This window comes from Dryas octopetala, chromosome 4 (assembly GCF_963921425.1).
Source record: "Dryas octopetala chromosome 4, drDryOcto1.1, whole genome shotgun sequence".
Lineage (NCBI taxonomy): Eukaryota > Viridiplantae > Streptophyta > Magnoliopsida > Rosales > Rosaceae > Dryas > Dryas octopetala.
The window spans coordinates 20,274,043-20,291,606 of NC_141369.1; the positions used below are offsets into that span (position 1 = coordinate 20,274,043).

The 17,564-nt window shown below is 36.7% G+C and overlaps 2 protein-coding genes across 6 annotated transcripts; both read right to left on the reverse strand.

Moving 5' to 3' along the window:
• Positions 1-106: 106 nt before the first annotated feature.
• On the reverse strand, positions 107-10,149 carry LOC147287907 (fanconi anemia group D2 protein). The gene is made up of 31 exons (XM_086238896.1): positions 9,827-10,149; positions 9,291-9,720; positions 8,710-8,964; positions 8,408-8,620; positions 8,161-8,292; positions 7,946-8,075; positions 7,809-7,855; positions 7,630-7,731; positions 7,373-7,480; positions 6,923-7,065; positions 6,719-6,813; positions 6,495-6,573; positions 6,337-6,388; positions 6,180-6,260; positions 5,769-5,864; positions 5,571-5,674; positions 4,751-5,231; positions 4,092-4,127; positions 3,794-3,995; positions 3,576-3,709; positions 3,243-3,423; positions 2,916-3,145; positions 2,725-2,820; positions 2,154-2,243; positions 2,041-2,073; positions 1,803-1,937; positions 1,597-1,657; positions 1,466-1,521; positions 1,304-1,360; positions 1,061-1,181; positions 107-573 (listed from the first exon to the last, which is right to left on the reverse strand). The coding sequence occupies exons 1-31, from the start codon at positions 10,147-10,149 to the stop codon at positions 374-376; spliced, it is 4,503 nt and encodes a 1,500-aa protein (XP_086095022.1). The 3' UTR covers positions 107-373.
• Positions 10,150-11,161: 1,012 nt separating this feature from the next.
• LOC147287908 (F-box/kelch-repeat protein At3g23880-like) lies at positions 11,162-13,560 on the reverse strand. Of its 5 annotated transcripts, none has more exons than XM_086238905.1 (3): positions 13,387-13,560; positions 11,918-13,173; positions 11,162-11,488 (listed from the first exon to the last, which is right to left on the reverse strand). In XM_086238905.1, the coding sequence occupies exon 2, from the start codon at positions 13,104-13,106 to the stop codon at positions 11,928-11,930; it is 1,179 nt and encodes a 392-aa protein (XP_086095031.1). In that variant the 5' UTR covers positions 13,107-13,173; positions 13,387-13,560; the 3' UTR covers positions 11,162-11,488; positions 11,918-11,927. The 5 variants fall into 5 exon arrangements, with proteins under 5 accessions (XP_086095031.1, XP_086095030.1, XP_086095029.1 ...); XM_086238904.1 differs by having other exon boundaries at positions 11,162-11,532; XM_086238903.1 differs by having other exon boundaries at positions 11,162-11,552; positions 11,918-13,116; positions 13,387-13,559.
• Positions 13,561-17,564: the final 4,004 nt, after the last annotated feature.

Sequence of the window (17,564 nt, forward strand, 5' to 3'; positions counted from 1 at the left end):
CCAGAATTATGATAATTCCAGGAGGTCCTGCAAAAATTTAAAATTTATTAATAAACAAGTATGACATGTAAACTAATTACTGTTCAACTGGTGGTACACTAATTGAATATTTCTTGTCATTTTTGGCAACCAAAAAAAAAAAAGAACGCTTATCTTATCTCGACTTCTTGACAATATGGCACAAATTAGAATTTTATAGTACTACATGTACAGCACAAACTGCTATACACTCAGACAGTACAAAAATTGCCAGTTTTACTTCCAGCATGTTGGACTCTCAGATCATAAAAACTCTTCAAGTTTTTTTAAGAGAAAAAATCACGCGAATTTGACTTCAGTCAATGTGTTTAAAGCTGTTGATAGCCAGGGACTTTCATTCTGTTTCTCCATCCTCTTCACTATCAATACTGACAGGTGGATGTTCATCAAAAGCTTCTGCCTCAGCTTCAGCTTCTGCTGCCTCTTCATCAGGTTCTGCTTCTGCTGGCTCTTCATCAGCATAGTCACCTTCGCTCTCCACGTACACTTGGGAACTCACCACCTGACCCGTCAAGTCTTTATGCTTCAGACTGCCTGAAATGAATGATAAATAACAAAAGTCAATTGGAAAATGATACAACCATAATGATTAACATGCGATGGGACCTGTACACAGACACCCCACATAGGAAAGGGCAATTTGATTTAAGGAATGTAACAAATTTATAGGAAAAATTATAGGTGAAAGAAATAAAGATGTATGTATCACATGATCATTAAGAATCTAACAGGAAAAAGGCCTTCAACAAAGCTCAATGGCAACAAAGTAACCATGTAAATGTCCACGATTAGTTGGGATGGAGATTCGATTTAGTTGTGTACGAGGTAATTTTAATTTTGTAGTCTGTAAATAGCAAGGATACCGTTAACATTATAATATGATATTTCTGACCCTTACAAACACTAAATGATGCTATCGATTACTAGAAGATTATATAGTTCGAGGTTAAGGAACATATTCAGGTACACTGTACACACGTGGCACAACTGCACACAAGAAAACCATCAATGCAATACATACCCATCCAGAAAGTAGACCCATTTGATGTTGTGTGGAGAAGAGCTTTCACAGAGAACAAAAGGCGTTCCATAGATCTCTTTGTAGCAGGAATTTTTCTGGTTATACTTGTTTGTCTCAAGCCCTTCCAAAATAAGAAATAAACAATAAGAAAAGAATCGTATGATAATGATACTGCAAGTGTGAAGATTGTTTAGTCCTTAAAGGTTAAAAAAAAAAAAAAAAAAAAGGACATCCAGGACTAACCTTTGCTTCAGAACATAGGGTCTGTATTGTTCTTGTGGCCTTTTGAAGCTCTAAAACCTAATTCGTTACACAAGGATAAGATTTGTGTCATAGATAAACAAAGGATAAAACTTAACTCCAATCTTTAAGATGTAATTATGTATTTGCTTGAACATATCTTACCAAGTGAATTATATGCTCGTTGTGCACTTGAAAGTGAGACTGTAAGAAGTCAAAAACTGGAAAACATCATGATTTTAGTGCCTCAGACACAAGTGATTCAGATCATAGACTTAAAAGTGTCACAAACATACCTTTCAGAAAGGAATCAACAAACTTCCCACCATACCCAACAGCCATGGCATGCAGAGTCACCTGAACCACAAGATTGACACGTCAACAGTATCTTGCCCTGATGGCATTTGACTATTTGAGCATTTTAAAATCAATAAAATAAAATAAATAAATAAAAAGCAAAACAAATGCTGATTAAGAGAACTCCACAGTGCTGTTTATTTACCTTGCCATGGGTCCTACAAAGGTTAACTAATGATACAACCACATTTACAGACTGTTGTAGCTTGCTTAGAAGGTTTTCGATAATTTCCTGTTGCACACCAGCTTTGGGTTTCTTTAGGAGAGCAGCTTCCTTGACCTAAGAGAAGAATTAGCATGAGTCCTTGTTCTTTCACAAAGTGGATTTCCACTAGAACATCGATGGACTATTGAAAAGTTTCAAATATAAATCTACAGCTCACCAGTTTGTTAAGAACAGTAAGATTCTCTTCATGCTGCACATAATACAACCTTGTGTAAGCATCTCCAGCAAGAGTATCACTGAACTTAATAAGAGACAAAAACAAGTCTTTACCAGTATCTTGTACCATACAACAAATGTTCCAGAACTTAGAGATGGGAAACCGTGATTATCATCTTCTCCCATTCCTTTGGACGAAGAAGCCTAATACAGAAATGGAACATGCCAAAATATATTAAGAAATGGTTTGGGAAAAAAAAGGATTAGCTAGTTCATAAATATACATATATTCAAGCTTGAACCAAGTCAGTGCCATATTGTCAATACCAAGAAGCTGTTTGGAAATCAGAACCTGTAAACATATATTCATTGTTTGTTTCTGAACAGCTTCTTGGTATTGAGATGCAAGCATAATGAAAGTAAAAACAAATCCTTTCAATTAAAAACTTTATTTTATATGTGAAACAAAAAGTTTTTGAACCACACTTAAAAGTACATTCACAGTGGACAAGCTGTCTAAAAAAAAAACCACTACTTGCTGAATACCGTACTGTCTGATTCTGTTATATTCATACACCAAAAATTGAATTTTAAACATCCCTCCATTCCAGAAAAATAGAGAAAGATTACCATACTGAAACTCTGAAGAAACCAAGGGCCCATAACAAAAATAAAATTTATGCACCTGAGGCAAAATAGAGCAGGCTAGCTCATCCAGCAGATCAGAAGTAGAGTCACTATTATCCAGGTAAATGCGCAATATTTTCTGTACTATTTCTCCCTAAAAACATCAGAAATACATAATTATCACAATATGTATCAAATTGCTCTCCAAATTGACACAAGAAATATGAGCTAGAAACATAGATAGCTCACTTTGCTCTTCCAACCATTCTCGAGATTTTCATCATCCCATCTATGCCTTAAAACCTTCTGAGCAGAATTACCAAGTTTTCTGCGAAAAATAGGAATGGCCTCCTGTATAAATCCTGACTGCATGTTTTTATCATTTCCCTCCAACTTACTGATGAATTTCTGGACTGAGGTTACAATAGATTCTAGAGTAAAAAGTGACTCTGAAGCCAGCATAAAGGAGAAAGAACATGCTGCAGGGACATATGCAGTTAGAAATGTGGTCGATTAAAGTGTAACAACAAATGAGCACCATAAAACACCACCAAGAAACGGTATAGAGCAATCTACCTATGTCTAAGACACCTTCAAAAAATGAATAAGCACCGAAATATAAATATTCTGCAGTCCCAGGAGAAAGGTTGGGCTGTATGCCTGCAAAATAACTGTCTGGAATCTTGGTGGGCTGGAATGCCTCTAGAAGATATGAGAGGGCTGACTTGTCTGTCTGAATACCAGGAAGGTTTAATATCTGTATTCAAAAGATCAAAATAGGAAAATTTAGTAGTTTTTCTTTTCTTTTAAATAAAACTTGTGCACAAATAATAATTTAGATAGGTTGAGAGAGAGAGAGAGAGCAAACGCCATTTCATGGAGAAGATAGGGAAAGTAATGGATCTTCACCGCACTGAAACAATGAAGTACTTCTTTGAATACTGAAGTAGAAACTGCAGATTTTGAAAGTACAATATTGGGGATGTCTGGATTTCCAGCAGAAGAAGATTGAATATTCCAATGTTCTTGACAAGTTTCATCAACTGCAGAGTAATTGTTCTAAGATTAAAATAAGATAGTGGCATCTTCTAGTGTTTATCTGCCAAAATTAGACCTTACTATGTTACCTTCTTTAAGGAAACAAACTGCACTATCAAAATGCCTCTTAACAAGTGGAAAGAGCGATTTAATTTTACTCAAGAATTCATCCACTGTCATCCTTGTGAACCCAACTGGAGCACTCAAGCATCTACCCCACAATTGTTTACCAGGAGTCAAGTAATCCAGCTTGTAGTGAAGATCACGCAGAAGGTACAGATATAGGGGTAACTAGCACCCACAGAAAAGATAACAAGTTTTGCAAGTTTATAATTTTGTTTATGATATATAAATTGAAAATGACTAGAGTCTTTCAATGGTGGGTACCTCAGCCGCAGCATCAAAGCAACAGGAGGCTTCGCTCTGCATTTCAAAAGACAACAAAAAATCCATGATTCGTCTATTCAAATACACTGCACATTTTGTAAACAAGACCAAGAAATGCTCAGTACTCTATTATTGTATTGTTTCATGCCTAACCGAATTTGAGTCATCTTGCAACAAAACGAATTACTCCAAAAGTAGATCATTTGATATTAATACTTTTCCACAAAAACTATCAAGTATGCATATTCATTCTACTTGCATTTGAAGAAAATAAATCTTTAAATCGCTTTAACTTGAAAAAACCCACAATGTTTACGACTAACTCATTAGCTCACCCAACCCAGAGCACAGAACCCAAATCTTTCTAGGGTACAAGTTGACAGCCTCTTGCCAAAACTCATTAAAATATGTCTTTGAACTAAGAGTGAACAAATTCAAAAATTCGGAAAAAAAAAAAAAAATCAGATTTATGATTTCTATTGGGCTATGTGAATCATCTTCCTTCACTAATACTGAACAGTGACCACTAATAAATGCAGGTTTATTCCACAATGCAGTGGCATTAAAATGTGGATTTATTCCATAAATTAATCATAAGTTCATAACCAATATGATAAGTACAATGAATTAATAGGCTAGCCACTATAAAGCATAAATACCTTTGAAAATGCCAAAATGGAATAACAATGAACCAGGAGAGGTCTGAACTTAAATCTCTGAGCTTCAAGAGCCTTCGAAACAGCAGAAATTTCTAAAATGGCAATCTCATTAGAGCCACAAGAATGCTTCTCTGATGCCTCATATGACCTGCCCTTTGCAGATAAAACAGAAGAATCCTCATTTGGCACCTCTTGGCCTGTCATAGCTCCCACTTTCTCCAAGACATCAAATAATGTGGGCTGCCGGAGTTTTCCATTAGTATCGGATGTTTTTGATGCTTTCGAGGTCCTTTTATTTGTGTTCGTACCTCTTGGAGAGGTGTCCTCATGTGTTTTCTTATGCTCAAGTTTTTTTCCGTTGTTCCCTATATGGTGAGGTTGGTTTAAGAGAGAAGACCGATAGATATCCGCATAAGGATGAAGTTCTGGAAGAGATAGAGAATACTTCTCAATACAATTGTTTAATAATCTTTCCAAAAATCTGCATTGTTAGATTGCCTCCATCAGTACTCAAGGATCAAAGGGTTGTAATAAATATTCAAATTTGGTACCACACTTAGAAGGATGTATTTGATCAAATGTTTCTGATCCATTTCAACAACTTCCCAAAATGCAGCCACCCAGCTATGCTTTTCAGGTATAAGGCTGGCCAGCTTAAGGATAGCAAAAGGCATCACAGTGCCCCCCCACCCCCCTCTTAAAACTTTAAAAAAATTAGTTAGGCACCTTGTAAGAAAAACTGCTTCACAATGTTTTAATATTTACAACAGAAAGATAATTTACAAATTTTGCATAAGTGGTAAAGAACACAATAACATACAGAAGGTTCCTCAAACGCTTCAATAGCTTGGAAATTATATCCTCCTTTGTAGCCTGGCTTGTAAATTCAAATCTCCCAGTAACTTGTGTACAGAAGGCATTGAGCTACACATGGCATCTAAGCAGTAAGAAACCACAATACACATATAAAGAGCCACTTGAAAAATGAGGGTAATATCTTTTAAGCTTCTTCACTTACTAGTTCCCGAATCCAATTGGCAGCATAATATAGAGAGGCACATAAAATCTGCTTCTGCTTCCCTGTCAGAGACTTCCACTCAGACCCAAAGAAATACTGAAAACGTACAAGCCAAATACAAGTCAGCACTTGTCATTGCCACCAACACTGGCGGCCAAAAAAAATCAGAAAATCCAAACCAAATAACAAAAATATTTAATTCATTTGATGGAAAACTGATAATTCACAATAGCTGCAGTGGATAAGGTTGCCAGAGCAATCTGTGTGCCTGCATCCAAACATGCATGTGACTTATGGTGCACACTTATGCATCTAAAGTGTGGATTGGCAGCTTTAACCTGAAGAAACTTCGGTACAAGCCAAAGTGTTACTAGTGGATGCTGTTGACAAAAGCATTTTACTTGGCCTGACCTTAGAAGAAGGGAGGTGCAAAGGGCAGCCAAGTAGTGCATCAATTCCAGCAAGGGATCCTTGATTCGTCAACCTTTCAATCTGGAAATCGACAGAAAATTCCAAAAGTTTATCACAAAACTCATAATATGATCAGTTATAAGCACCTTGCACTTACTGCAGATAATAAAAGGAAGTTAGCAGGAAGAACTTGTAAAGAATTAGCAGACCTGCACACAACAAGATAGCAACTTCAGCTATCATAAACATCAACAAAGAAATATATATATATATATATACAATAATGATATAATGCGAGTATGGCTAACACATTACTGCAACGAAGAGGAAGCTAGTGGCAAAATGTTTAGACAAATAGGGGATATATCACCATCCAAGTTCATCCACAGTTCCCCTACAAAAGGAAAAGGAATAGAAACTATAATCTAGACCCAAAATTAATTGCTTATACAACTTAACCTCAGATACTATCAGGGAACAAAAAGGAAAAAAAATTAAAAAAATAGAAAAGAGAAAGGATATTGCATCACACAAATCACCTTCTACACCACAATATGAGTCCTTAACAGCCAATTTCCCACCATCAAGATCAGACAGAAACATAGATTCAAACTCTCCTACATGTTTGCCGATCCTGCAATATGCAGATGGGTTTTTTCCGATATAAAGAACAATTACTTGTAATCTTTGCAAATGGTTAACAAGCATAATCAAAACACATCAGATTGGTAAAATCAACTGACCACTCCATAACTTCTGGATGAAGTGTTTTATAATCCAACATTTCAGTCAGTTCATCATAAAACATGATCAAAGGTAAGGGCAACTGTTTGCAAGAGTCCAAAGATGTTTTCAAGAGTTCCAAAGCCTCGTCACAATTTGATTTCTGTAGAAATGATGCTCCAGAATGGTGAATGTACATCCTAGAATAGAGTTTGGAAACTGAAAGATGGTGAAAATATAAAACCGAAAATTGAATTGATTTTATTGACAATAGAAAACCAATTAAGTGAAATCGACCTGGACACATCAAAATATATTTTGCATGTAACTTTATTCTCTATGTTTCCTCTAATTAACATAAATTTTTTCACAAAATATTATCACAGACACAGGCAGCAACAAATTCGTCATACTACCACCATGTGCCCCTAGCTATGGAAGAGTGAAACTGAAATACTGTTGGATCCTACTTGAGATGAGGATGGACAGGTAGCGTCAGTTGCATCCCCTAGACAGGAAACTATCTTCAGAGTTCCAACAAGGCCCATCTTCTTGTAGTTCAGATCTGGATGACTGACCTGCTCAACAGGAGGATGGAACAGATCAATTTACAATCACCAGAAACTGTAAAAGCGACAATGATCATAGATGTGCAGTTCAATATAGTTGATCAAAAAGTTTACGTTAAAGTGCTCCATATGAAAAGAAACTCAATCATTATTGGTACCTGCTTCCGTACTATCATAAAAAGTTCATTTGCAAAGGAAGAACCATATGAATCTGTGGTAGACCGAGCTAAAAGTGCCAGATGGCTGAAAATCTCATAGACCTGCACTGAGGTACAACCAGTGAAATGATGATTTAACACTTTTGTGCCAAGAGTAATAAAGAAAGATGGCATCCTACCTTGTGCAAACTTTCAACACTAAATCCCTCTAAGTAATCCAAGATACCTGAATTTGTGGAACAAAGAACTCATCATGCATTTCTTGGAAAATATTACTCCAAACAAATCAGACATGAATCAGAAATTGATATCATACCACTAATATGAGAAGAAAGAGGAATTAATTGTTGTGTGTATTTGGAGACTAGAAAACCCATGGCCTCTAAAGCAGAACTGACTTCAAAACCCACACTAGAGCCCACATGGGTAACTAGCGAACCAAGAACCTACAAAAAAGCAACAGCTAGTAGTTTCCAAGTACATCCTCTGTTAATTATCGAATAACCAATAAAGAAAATATAGGCCACTTACTTCCTGTCTTGAATAAGTATCAACAAACTCCTCGAAAAGACAAACATACATATGAATGCCAAACACCCTGGCATTTTTCTCTTTGCAAGTCAACAGGTACGCGGACAAAGAAATGAAAGATAGAAAATAATCCTAACAACAAATAAAAAAGAAGATTCAAATAAGGCTATAAAATTACATCACTTAATTTTGGTTTAAGACTGAAAATTTGAACAATTCCTTGATACCAAATCATGGTCAGAGATACCTGTACCAGCTCCTTGTGTCCATGAATGCATTGATCAAACATAGCTTCCTGAATGCAATCTTCTATAATTTTCTTCTTAAATAGCTTTTCAATGCTCCTTTGTAGGGATTCACCATTCGTGTATATCAGTATAAGTAGCCATATATCAATGACTTTGTGATCCTGAGGTTTCTCAAGGCAGTTCAATTCTTTCAAAATCTCCTGACATAGTATCTACATATTGAAGAAAATAAATAATTTTAGGGGAAATTTTATATTTTAAGTACAAATGTTCTTTAATGAATAATGGGCAGAAGACATACATTCTTAAATCGAAGACTTGATCTCAAGGCATCAAGAATAGAAGCGTCTGTATTGTCCACATGTGACTTTCCTTTGAGTTTACTTTGTTGTGATGCACGATGATTCGATACTCCAACAAATTTTAACTGGTTGCGGATCTGTGAGATTATTCTCCGTACATTTGACGGTGTTGCTGAAAGCAGTAAAAATCTAAGTAGATAGGGCATGTGCTCCGCATCAATTGTTCTGATGCACGACAATGCTATGGTGATTACCTTCAAATTGAAGCAAATTTAAAGTCAGGTGCAGCTAGAGTATGCAAAATGATAACTTAAACCCCACAATTTCACTAAATCTTTGATTTTCTTTGTCAAGAAATGACAATGCCATATGAATGAACAAAACATGTGCAGTCGGTTGAGTGGTGTTTCTTGTTTCTCATGTCTTACTGAATAAGGAAAGTTTTCAGAATTCAATTTTTTCTCAAACAGCCAAACAGATATTAACTCACTTTTCAAACACTGAAAAAAAAAAAGAATCAAAATATGTCAATTCCCAAACTGTTTAGAAACCAAAGGTAAGTGAAAGAGTGATGTGAAACCTGCTCTTGCAACTCGTGATCCAAATTAAGGTTGGAAAAGGAGTCAAGCACAGGCACAACTACAGCCGAGTCCTCTTGAAGCATTTTCTGGAGAGACTGAACCAGAGTTTTATTATTCTGATCTCCGATGATCTCCGGCAACGAGCCGATGATCTCTTTCTTCAAATGCAAAGGGCAAATCGAAAGGACTTGCATCAATTTCTCGGCCAAGGCATCAGGATCAACAACGAAATCGAGCCACCGGAAGTGATTGATAATAAGCCTAGCGACGTCATCTTCGAGCGATAACGATGGACCGGAATGTTCTGAATATAAATGGAAATATTCTGGAAGTTTCTCGAGAAGCATGTTCTGAATATCGACTTGGACTGACGGCACCAGCAGTAGGTTCCGGACTAAGCTCTCGCTTCTGGTGGAAGCGGTGAGAATCCTGAAAATGTCGGAACAATTTTATCGTTTATTTTCGTGGCAGCCAAACAGGAAAATGCGAGAAAATTAAAGTACTAAGTAGTTAGAGTGCAGAGGAAGGAACTGACCTGCGGAGGTTTTTAGGGGACTGGATGTAGGAGGAGAGGCCGGAGAGGAAATCGGAGCAGAGAGCAGGGGCATTTTCGGAAGAGGAAAATGCTCGGTGGAGGTGGCGGCGGAGCTTGTGAGGGTCGGAGGGTAGGCAGGGTGGGCCCGAGGGGTTGAGGAGGGTGCAACCAGCCTCGGCCAAAATAGACACCATCTTTTCGACGACGTCGTTTGGGGTTGGATTGGTGGTGGTGGTAGTGGGTTTGGAGGATTTGGGGGGAGGGTAAGGGGGGACGAAAGAAGAGGAGGGTCGTTTGCGGGAAGGGATTTGTTCGAATACCATCCCGGCTGGCTTCTTCACGACGACGTCGTTTGCTTGTGTTAATCTCTGCAACTGCTGCTGTACTAGAGTCTAGAGGGAGACGGAGGGAGACGATGAGGGCAGAAAAAAGGCGCCAAATTTTGGTGCGTGTGAATCGGTTTTTAGTACACCTTTTTTCCTCTCCCTAGTCCCTACACATTTCTTTTCTCACTTTACACCTATTTTTTATTTCAATTTATTAAATTTCTCATTACTCACCCTTAAATTTATTAAAATAACCTCATTATAAAAAATCAAAAATCAAAACCCAGCCACCCATTTTATAAAAAGCATTTGAATGTGTTAATATTCATGTATGATATGCATGTTTGATCTGATTTAGAACGACATGATGAAGGTTACAAAAAAAGAAAGAGAAAAGGAAAATAAAGCAAATTAAGAACATGGTAATATAATAGTGATAAATGGGATGAGGATACAATTCTTATTAGATTTCTTATATGTTTTCTCCATTATGATAAACAAAATCCAATTTAATATGCTTCATTAAAAAGGAGAAAGAATGATATCAAACGAGTTTAGTTTAATAGAAAAATTCAAATTTTAGTGGCTTGGTAAAATTAAAGCTACTTTGCTTTGGTTATTTAAATTTTTTTTCCTAAGATATTATTTGAAGTTTTAAATGGATACCATATCAAATAATAGTTTTCTTTTTCTTTGTTGCTACTAGATATTTAAGGCAGCATACCATATTGGCTGCAGTGCAAAACTTTAAAACAAGAGTAGGTTGGGTTGTACCCAAAGTATCAAAAGAATTCACATTAAATACACAGAGCAACCCAGCAAAACATAGTTAGGCTCCGTTTGAGATTGTTGTGGAGGACCCAAAAGTTGTTATAGATGACAATTCTCAATTATCCACAACAGTTTTGGTGTTTTGTAAAAAAATGAAAAAATACTTTGCCCCACAATTCTCAACTCCCCACAGCAAAAATAGAAAGCAAGTTTGTAAGTGCTTTTGAAAGCTGCAGTGAATCACAGGAACAATGAAAATTTTATTTACCCATAATACCCTCATTTTAATAATTATAAATAGTCACAACAGTTTTACATTACAATTTACCAAACACCTTCATACTACTTTTTGTACTCACAACACTTTTGAAAATATAATTTACCAAACACTCAACTGCTTTACTTCACAGCTGACTTTACTTTTACTTCACAGCCGTTTTTTCTCACAAGAATCTCAAACTAAGCCTTAATCAAGCATCAAGCATCACAAATAAGTTGCTTGTCTTCTTCATTTCTTATGTTTCTCCCAAAGCTGTGCGCCTCTTGCAGCCTTTGCTTCAACCCCCTTCAAAAAATTTATAGGAATTCCTTGAGGATCATAGTAACGACCTACTAGCATATTAACAAATCTGACAATTAAGAGTCGTGAAAAGTGATAAGTAATTACCAAGCATTTCACTCATTCAAAAAGAAACTCAGTTATGCAAAATAATATCTTGCTCCATTCAACCTATATAATGCCATTTAAATGAAAAACAGGCTCAAATCAAGCTCAAATACATCTGACATGAAAACTCCATTGCAAAGATGTATAATTGCTAAGTAAAAAAGTCAATAATTCTTGAATGTTACTTGTTCAGGACTTCATGTTACAGCCTTATAGGAGAAACAAAAATAAACAAAAAAAGCCAAATTTCTGTTGCGCACTCTACATTATGATGCTCAGACACAAAAAAGCATAATATCACACAAAATCAGCAAAGGAAAGACTCACAATGTTGGTTTCAGATGCCTGCACCACTGCCGGTTACTGGTGAAACTAAAGACTCTATGTACATAGCTGCTTCACCTTCATGAGACAAAATACCAGCAGCCTCAAGAAGAACAAAACTCATTTTCTTTTCTTTTGGATTATATAATACCAAGTCGCTTAGACCATAACTCATCAAAAATTTACCACTCTCTAAAATGTATATAGGATCGAAAATATTGAAATAACCAAGTTCCCTGAAAGGCTCTAAAGGAATTTCTAGGACTTTAGCCCAAGATTCTTTGACCCCGTATTCCATCATCATCCATATTGTAACTGCAATCTTGCTGTGATCGAAAAAATATACAAAGAGAGAATTTCTAATAGTCCCAACTCGCACGGAGATATATTTTTGGTTGCTAATGTGGGATAACGGCACCATCTCCTGAAATTTTTCCTCTGCTAAATCAAAAGATATGATTCTTGAACTAATAGTTGGGCGAAGCACATCCTCCTGTGCCCATTTATGCTCTAACCAATGTAGAGCTCCGTTTAATAAGCACCCCTGCCCACTTAAGTTAGCATAATGGAGGCCAAGAACAGTCCTCCATGAACCGGCCTTGAGCGAAAAGACGGCAATACAGGTTGTATACAAACCCCATTCAACTTCACATCGGGCACCCAGTATGACCTTATAATCTTCAACAGTGGAAGCATAACCAAATCCATAAAACATTGGAGTCCAAGGAAAAGACGTAAGTCCCGGTAACATGTTGATATCTCTAGTACAAGGGTTCCATAAGATGACAAAGTTGGAGTCTCCTACTAGACATATCAAGCCATTGCACGAACCCACAATTCTCATTTTCATATGGTGAATCGGTAAAAAAAGCTCTCTGCTTGTAATATAAACAGGGTCACCCTTCAAATCTTGGTAGTCTATGGAATGGAAACGATTGGTTGAAATAAGGAACCTGAGGCTGTTCGGGACAATGCCCATGACTGCGTTTCTGAGCTGCTTCCGAACAAGATGAGAATCGGAGATTAAAGCACGCCATGACTTGCATACGCACCGAGATCGTATTAAAGATTTGACTGGTAGCCTTGACAGTATCTCAATAAGGATATCGTCGGAATCAATACGAGGTCGTTGAAGCACGCCGCCACGGGAGGGGACCAGTGGCTGCTGCCGCTTGCAGCGGCGGTCCGCCATTTTAATTGTCCTTGGGGCGATTGAAAAAAGTGTCAAGACTGATTCTTGTTTTCCTAGTGAAAAAATTCTGCCAAAATTTAAACACTAGAATAAATATTTAAACCTTGGATTAAAATTAAAATTAATTTGGGGTTTAATTTGACTAGAGCCTAGAGGAGTAAGTTGTAGCTGGAATTCAAAGTGCGGTGCACATATAACATACTCATGATTCATGAAACAAGTTCAAAATTCTCAAACAAAAACATGAAATAAAGCAAGTGCAAGTTAAGTTTAAGCTTACCTGGTGCAGTGCCGTCCTGGATTTGGAGAGTGGAAGACTCAAAAGATTTGGAACAAGTTTAGAAGAGAGATTGAAACAAGGAGAGGGATAGTGGCTAAAGAGTGAAGAAGAAGAAGAAGAAGAAAAAGAAGAAGAGCAGAAGAGGGCTGAGAGAGAGAGAGAGAGAGAGAGAGAGAGAGAGAGAGAGAGAGAATTGTGGGGTCAAGATTCTTCATTTCTTCTTTTGTCTCCCTAAAGTGTCCCTGAACTTTATAATAGTGAAATATTATTTTTAGTTGCTAGATTAGTCCCGTATTAAAAATTTAAAACACACCTAAAAGTCCTAATATAATTACAAAACATGCCATTATTCTCATAAAATCTAAAATGAAATTAATTCCTAAATTTTTGGATTTGATTGACTCTTAATAAACTGAATCCTAACTAATTCAAAATAGAGTCCGTTAACATGCAGGTACTGATACCACAAATTATTAACCAAAACCACCTAAAGCCCCTTTCTTTCTTTGCGGGCCAACTACCACAATGCTAATATTCTTTTGCGGACACCACGCCCACTACATCCCTGCGCCACAGTGAAGCCCATCTGCCAGCGCAATGTTTTGACGAAAATAGGGATAACAAAAATAAAAAATACACAGTTTCAGTTCACAAACTGCTTTCAGTTCACTTTGCAGTTTCAGAAACTGCAGTTTCACTTGTAGTTAGTAATTGCAACTGCAAGCCTGCAGCTCCAATAAACTGCAGTTTCATTTACACTGCAACTACAAGCTTGCAACTCAAATAAACTGCAGGTTCAGTTCATTTGCAGTTTCTGAAACTGCAGTTGCAACTCAAATAAACTGCAGTTTCTGAAACTGCAACTCCAATAAACTGCAGTTTCAACTCTAATAAATTGCAATTTCTGCAGTTTCAGTTCATTTACAGTTCTAGAAACTGCAGTTTCAGTTCACTTACAGTTCCAGAAACTGCAGTTTCAGTTCACTTACAGTTCCAGAAACTGCAGTTTCAGTTTCAGTTCACACAAACTGCAGTTTCTGCAGTTTCTGCAGTTTCAGTTCACAAACTGCAGTTTCTGCAGTTTCAGTTCACAAACTGCAGAAAGTTCACTGTAAAACAGCAATTTTTTATGCAGTTCCAGAAACTGCAGTTTTCTGCAGTTTCAGAAACTGAACTAAACAAAAAAATCAAGAACCTAAACATAAATCGGCGAAAGGGGTCGTGCAACTCGCTGATCAGGAAGTCTGAGCTCTCGATCTTGCGACGTCGTCCAGATCGATCTTGCGACGTCGTCCAGAGAGAGAGAGGGTGGGCTGGTGGTCAACGCAGGTGGGGGATGGAGTTACTGATGGAGGAAATGAGAGAAAGGAAGAAGAAAAAAAAAGAAAGAGAAAGGAGAAGGAAAAAAAAGAAGAAGAAAGAGAAACGGAGGAGAGAGAAGAGAGAATGAGATCAAGTTTACAGCTGCATCACTTAACACACGCCAGCTGCTTACAGCTGCCCACTCAGCTGCAGTCAACTAAAGCCCATGCAGTCAAACTAACCTAATTCTTAATAAAACTAACCTAATTATTATATATTAATAATAGTGGTATTAAAAGTTAAAAACCATAGGAAATATGTAGTTATCAGTAATTATTTCTTCAAAATAAGGTCCATTGACTTTAGGTACCAAATTATAATGTTTTTTCATTTCAACTACTAAAACATTTATGTCATTTCAGTTTAGGTACTAAATTTCAGTTTAGGTACTAACTTTAAAAAATATAGTTATATCGAACTGTGACTGTCTAACAGTCATAACTTTTTTATTGATTTATTGTTTTTTCAATATTTGCAAGGCTTAAATTTTAATATTTAGTCTTTGAGTTATAGGATTTCATCCCCCAAACATAAATCAAAAGTATGAAACCCTAAAAATTTTGATTTTTTATAAATTTTAAATAGTCACAACTGTGACTGTTCGACAATTACAACTGTATGACAAACTGATTTGTGACCTAATCCAAAATGTTTTACTCTAGGTTAGTACCTAAACTAAAAAAAATTAGTGTTTTGCTGCTTTATTAAAAAACTATTGATATTTGGTATTTAATCTTAATTTTCTATTCAAAATAACCCTTCAAATTTGGTAAAAAAGTTCCATCCCAATTAATCAAAATTTATCCCAGATTTCTAATCTGCATAAAATTTCAAAATTAAAATATTGTAACCTAAAAAATTAATAAACAATAGGTACGCAAAAAAAATTCTAATAGAAAACATAGAAAAAAGAATGCATGAGCAGATGAATACATATAACACAAGCCGCATGTCCGCAAACAAAGGAAAATTTTTCAGTAGGTATGTATATAGAAATGAAATTAAGAAGGTAGGTGTCAAACAAACCTCGCGCCCATATACAATGCCAAAGAAACTCATTAATTAAAATTTATATACAACAATTTACCTATATTAATTAAGGATGTAGGTGCCAAATAAATCCCGATTAATTTGCCTACAATGTATTACATACAGTTTACCAACACTAAATTGGAATCAAATTTCATATGTATCAATTTACTTGCGTTTTTTAACAAACCATGATTTTGAAAACGATAATGAAAGAGTGATGCTATTTGCACACCCTAAAATTTCTTTTAGCACACTTTTTTCTTACTTTTTCTCATTTCACACCCTCACACCCTTCCCATAATTAAATTTTCTCATACACACACACACCTCCCAATTATCATAATATCCTCATTTTATCCAACACACCCCATCAACTAAGAAAAAAAAAAAAAACACACACCCCTTCCCTCCTCCCCGGACCACCTCTCCCCCTCCCCCTCCCCCTCCCTCTCTCTCTTCCCCAGCCCACCCCAACCCAGCCCCGACCACCCCAGCCCCGTCACAGCCCACCCCAGCCCCTCACCCGACCACTTCCTTCCTTCCCGCACCCTCCCCGCACCACCCTCCTCTCTCTCTCTCTCTCTCTCTCTCTCTCTCTCTCTCTCTCTCTCTCTCTCTCTCTCCTCCCGTGCACAGCTGCGCATCCGTTTGACACTGGTCCACTGAAAATGTCACACTCGTTCAGCAGTCATCCGTCAAACGATGTGAGTGTTGTTCGGCAAGTACCCACCGAACATCAAGGACCCATTCGGCAAGTGCTCGTCGAACCAGCTACTCGGAGAGAGAGAGAGAGAGAGAGAGAGAGAGAGGGGCACACCGGTGGCTAGAAGGTGCTGCGCGCGGTGGTGCTGCAAGCAGAAGGGGCGGGGCTGGGTTGGGCTGTGACGGGGAGAGATGGTTGAGAGAAGGAAGGAGAGATAGAGGGGATGGGGTTTTGGGTAATTTTGTTTTAGGTGTTTTTTGTCATTTCACAAATTAAAATTTTGGGGTGTGCAAATAGTAGCACTCTAATGAAATGATAATAATTTTAGGTTTGGGCGCTAAAATTCAAAAACTTTTCCAAACTTGGATTACAATAAGAATCACAACCCAAAATTTAAGGAGAAAAACATAATTTCCTATTACAAACTTCAACTTGAGAAAAACCTCAATTATTATTAAATAAGGGTATTTTGAGAAATTTAAAATTATAATTTTTAAATAAATCGTTAAACTTAAAATGGAAAGTTACTAAGTTGGCAACTAGTCACTGTCCTATATCTTTAGAGAAAAAAAAAATGCATTTAAGGGTTCCACGTAATTTTCGATTCTATTTTCAAATGTCAACTAAACTGTTTAAATATACACAGAGACATCGTCATATCTACCGATCCAAATATTGGTCTTTGGGCCTTTGGCCACCATCTTGGGCTTAAACGTCTTTACAAAAAGATAGGGCTTGCATGGGATTTTTTTTGCTTTAGGAAATTTTTTTTTTTGGTCATTGCTTTAGGAAAATTCAACTCCTTAATTTAAAGAATTCAACTCTTTATTTTGGAGGAATTAGATTTTTGGGTAAGGGTGGTATTCTAATTACCGGAGAAACGACTCATCAAGCGTCCCTTTTTTTTTCCATTATACAGAAACAACCTATTAACTAGTATATAAAATAATTTAATTAGAATAAGGGTATTTTAGTAATCAAATTGGTTTCAATTTTAATTCAAGTGAATTAGTAAATAGCTTATATGAAATCAGTATCATTCCTACTTTGATTCTAGATAGTTTAGTAAACAACTTCAATG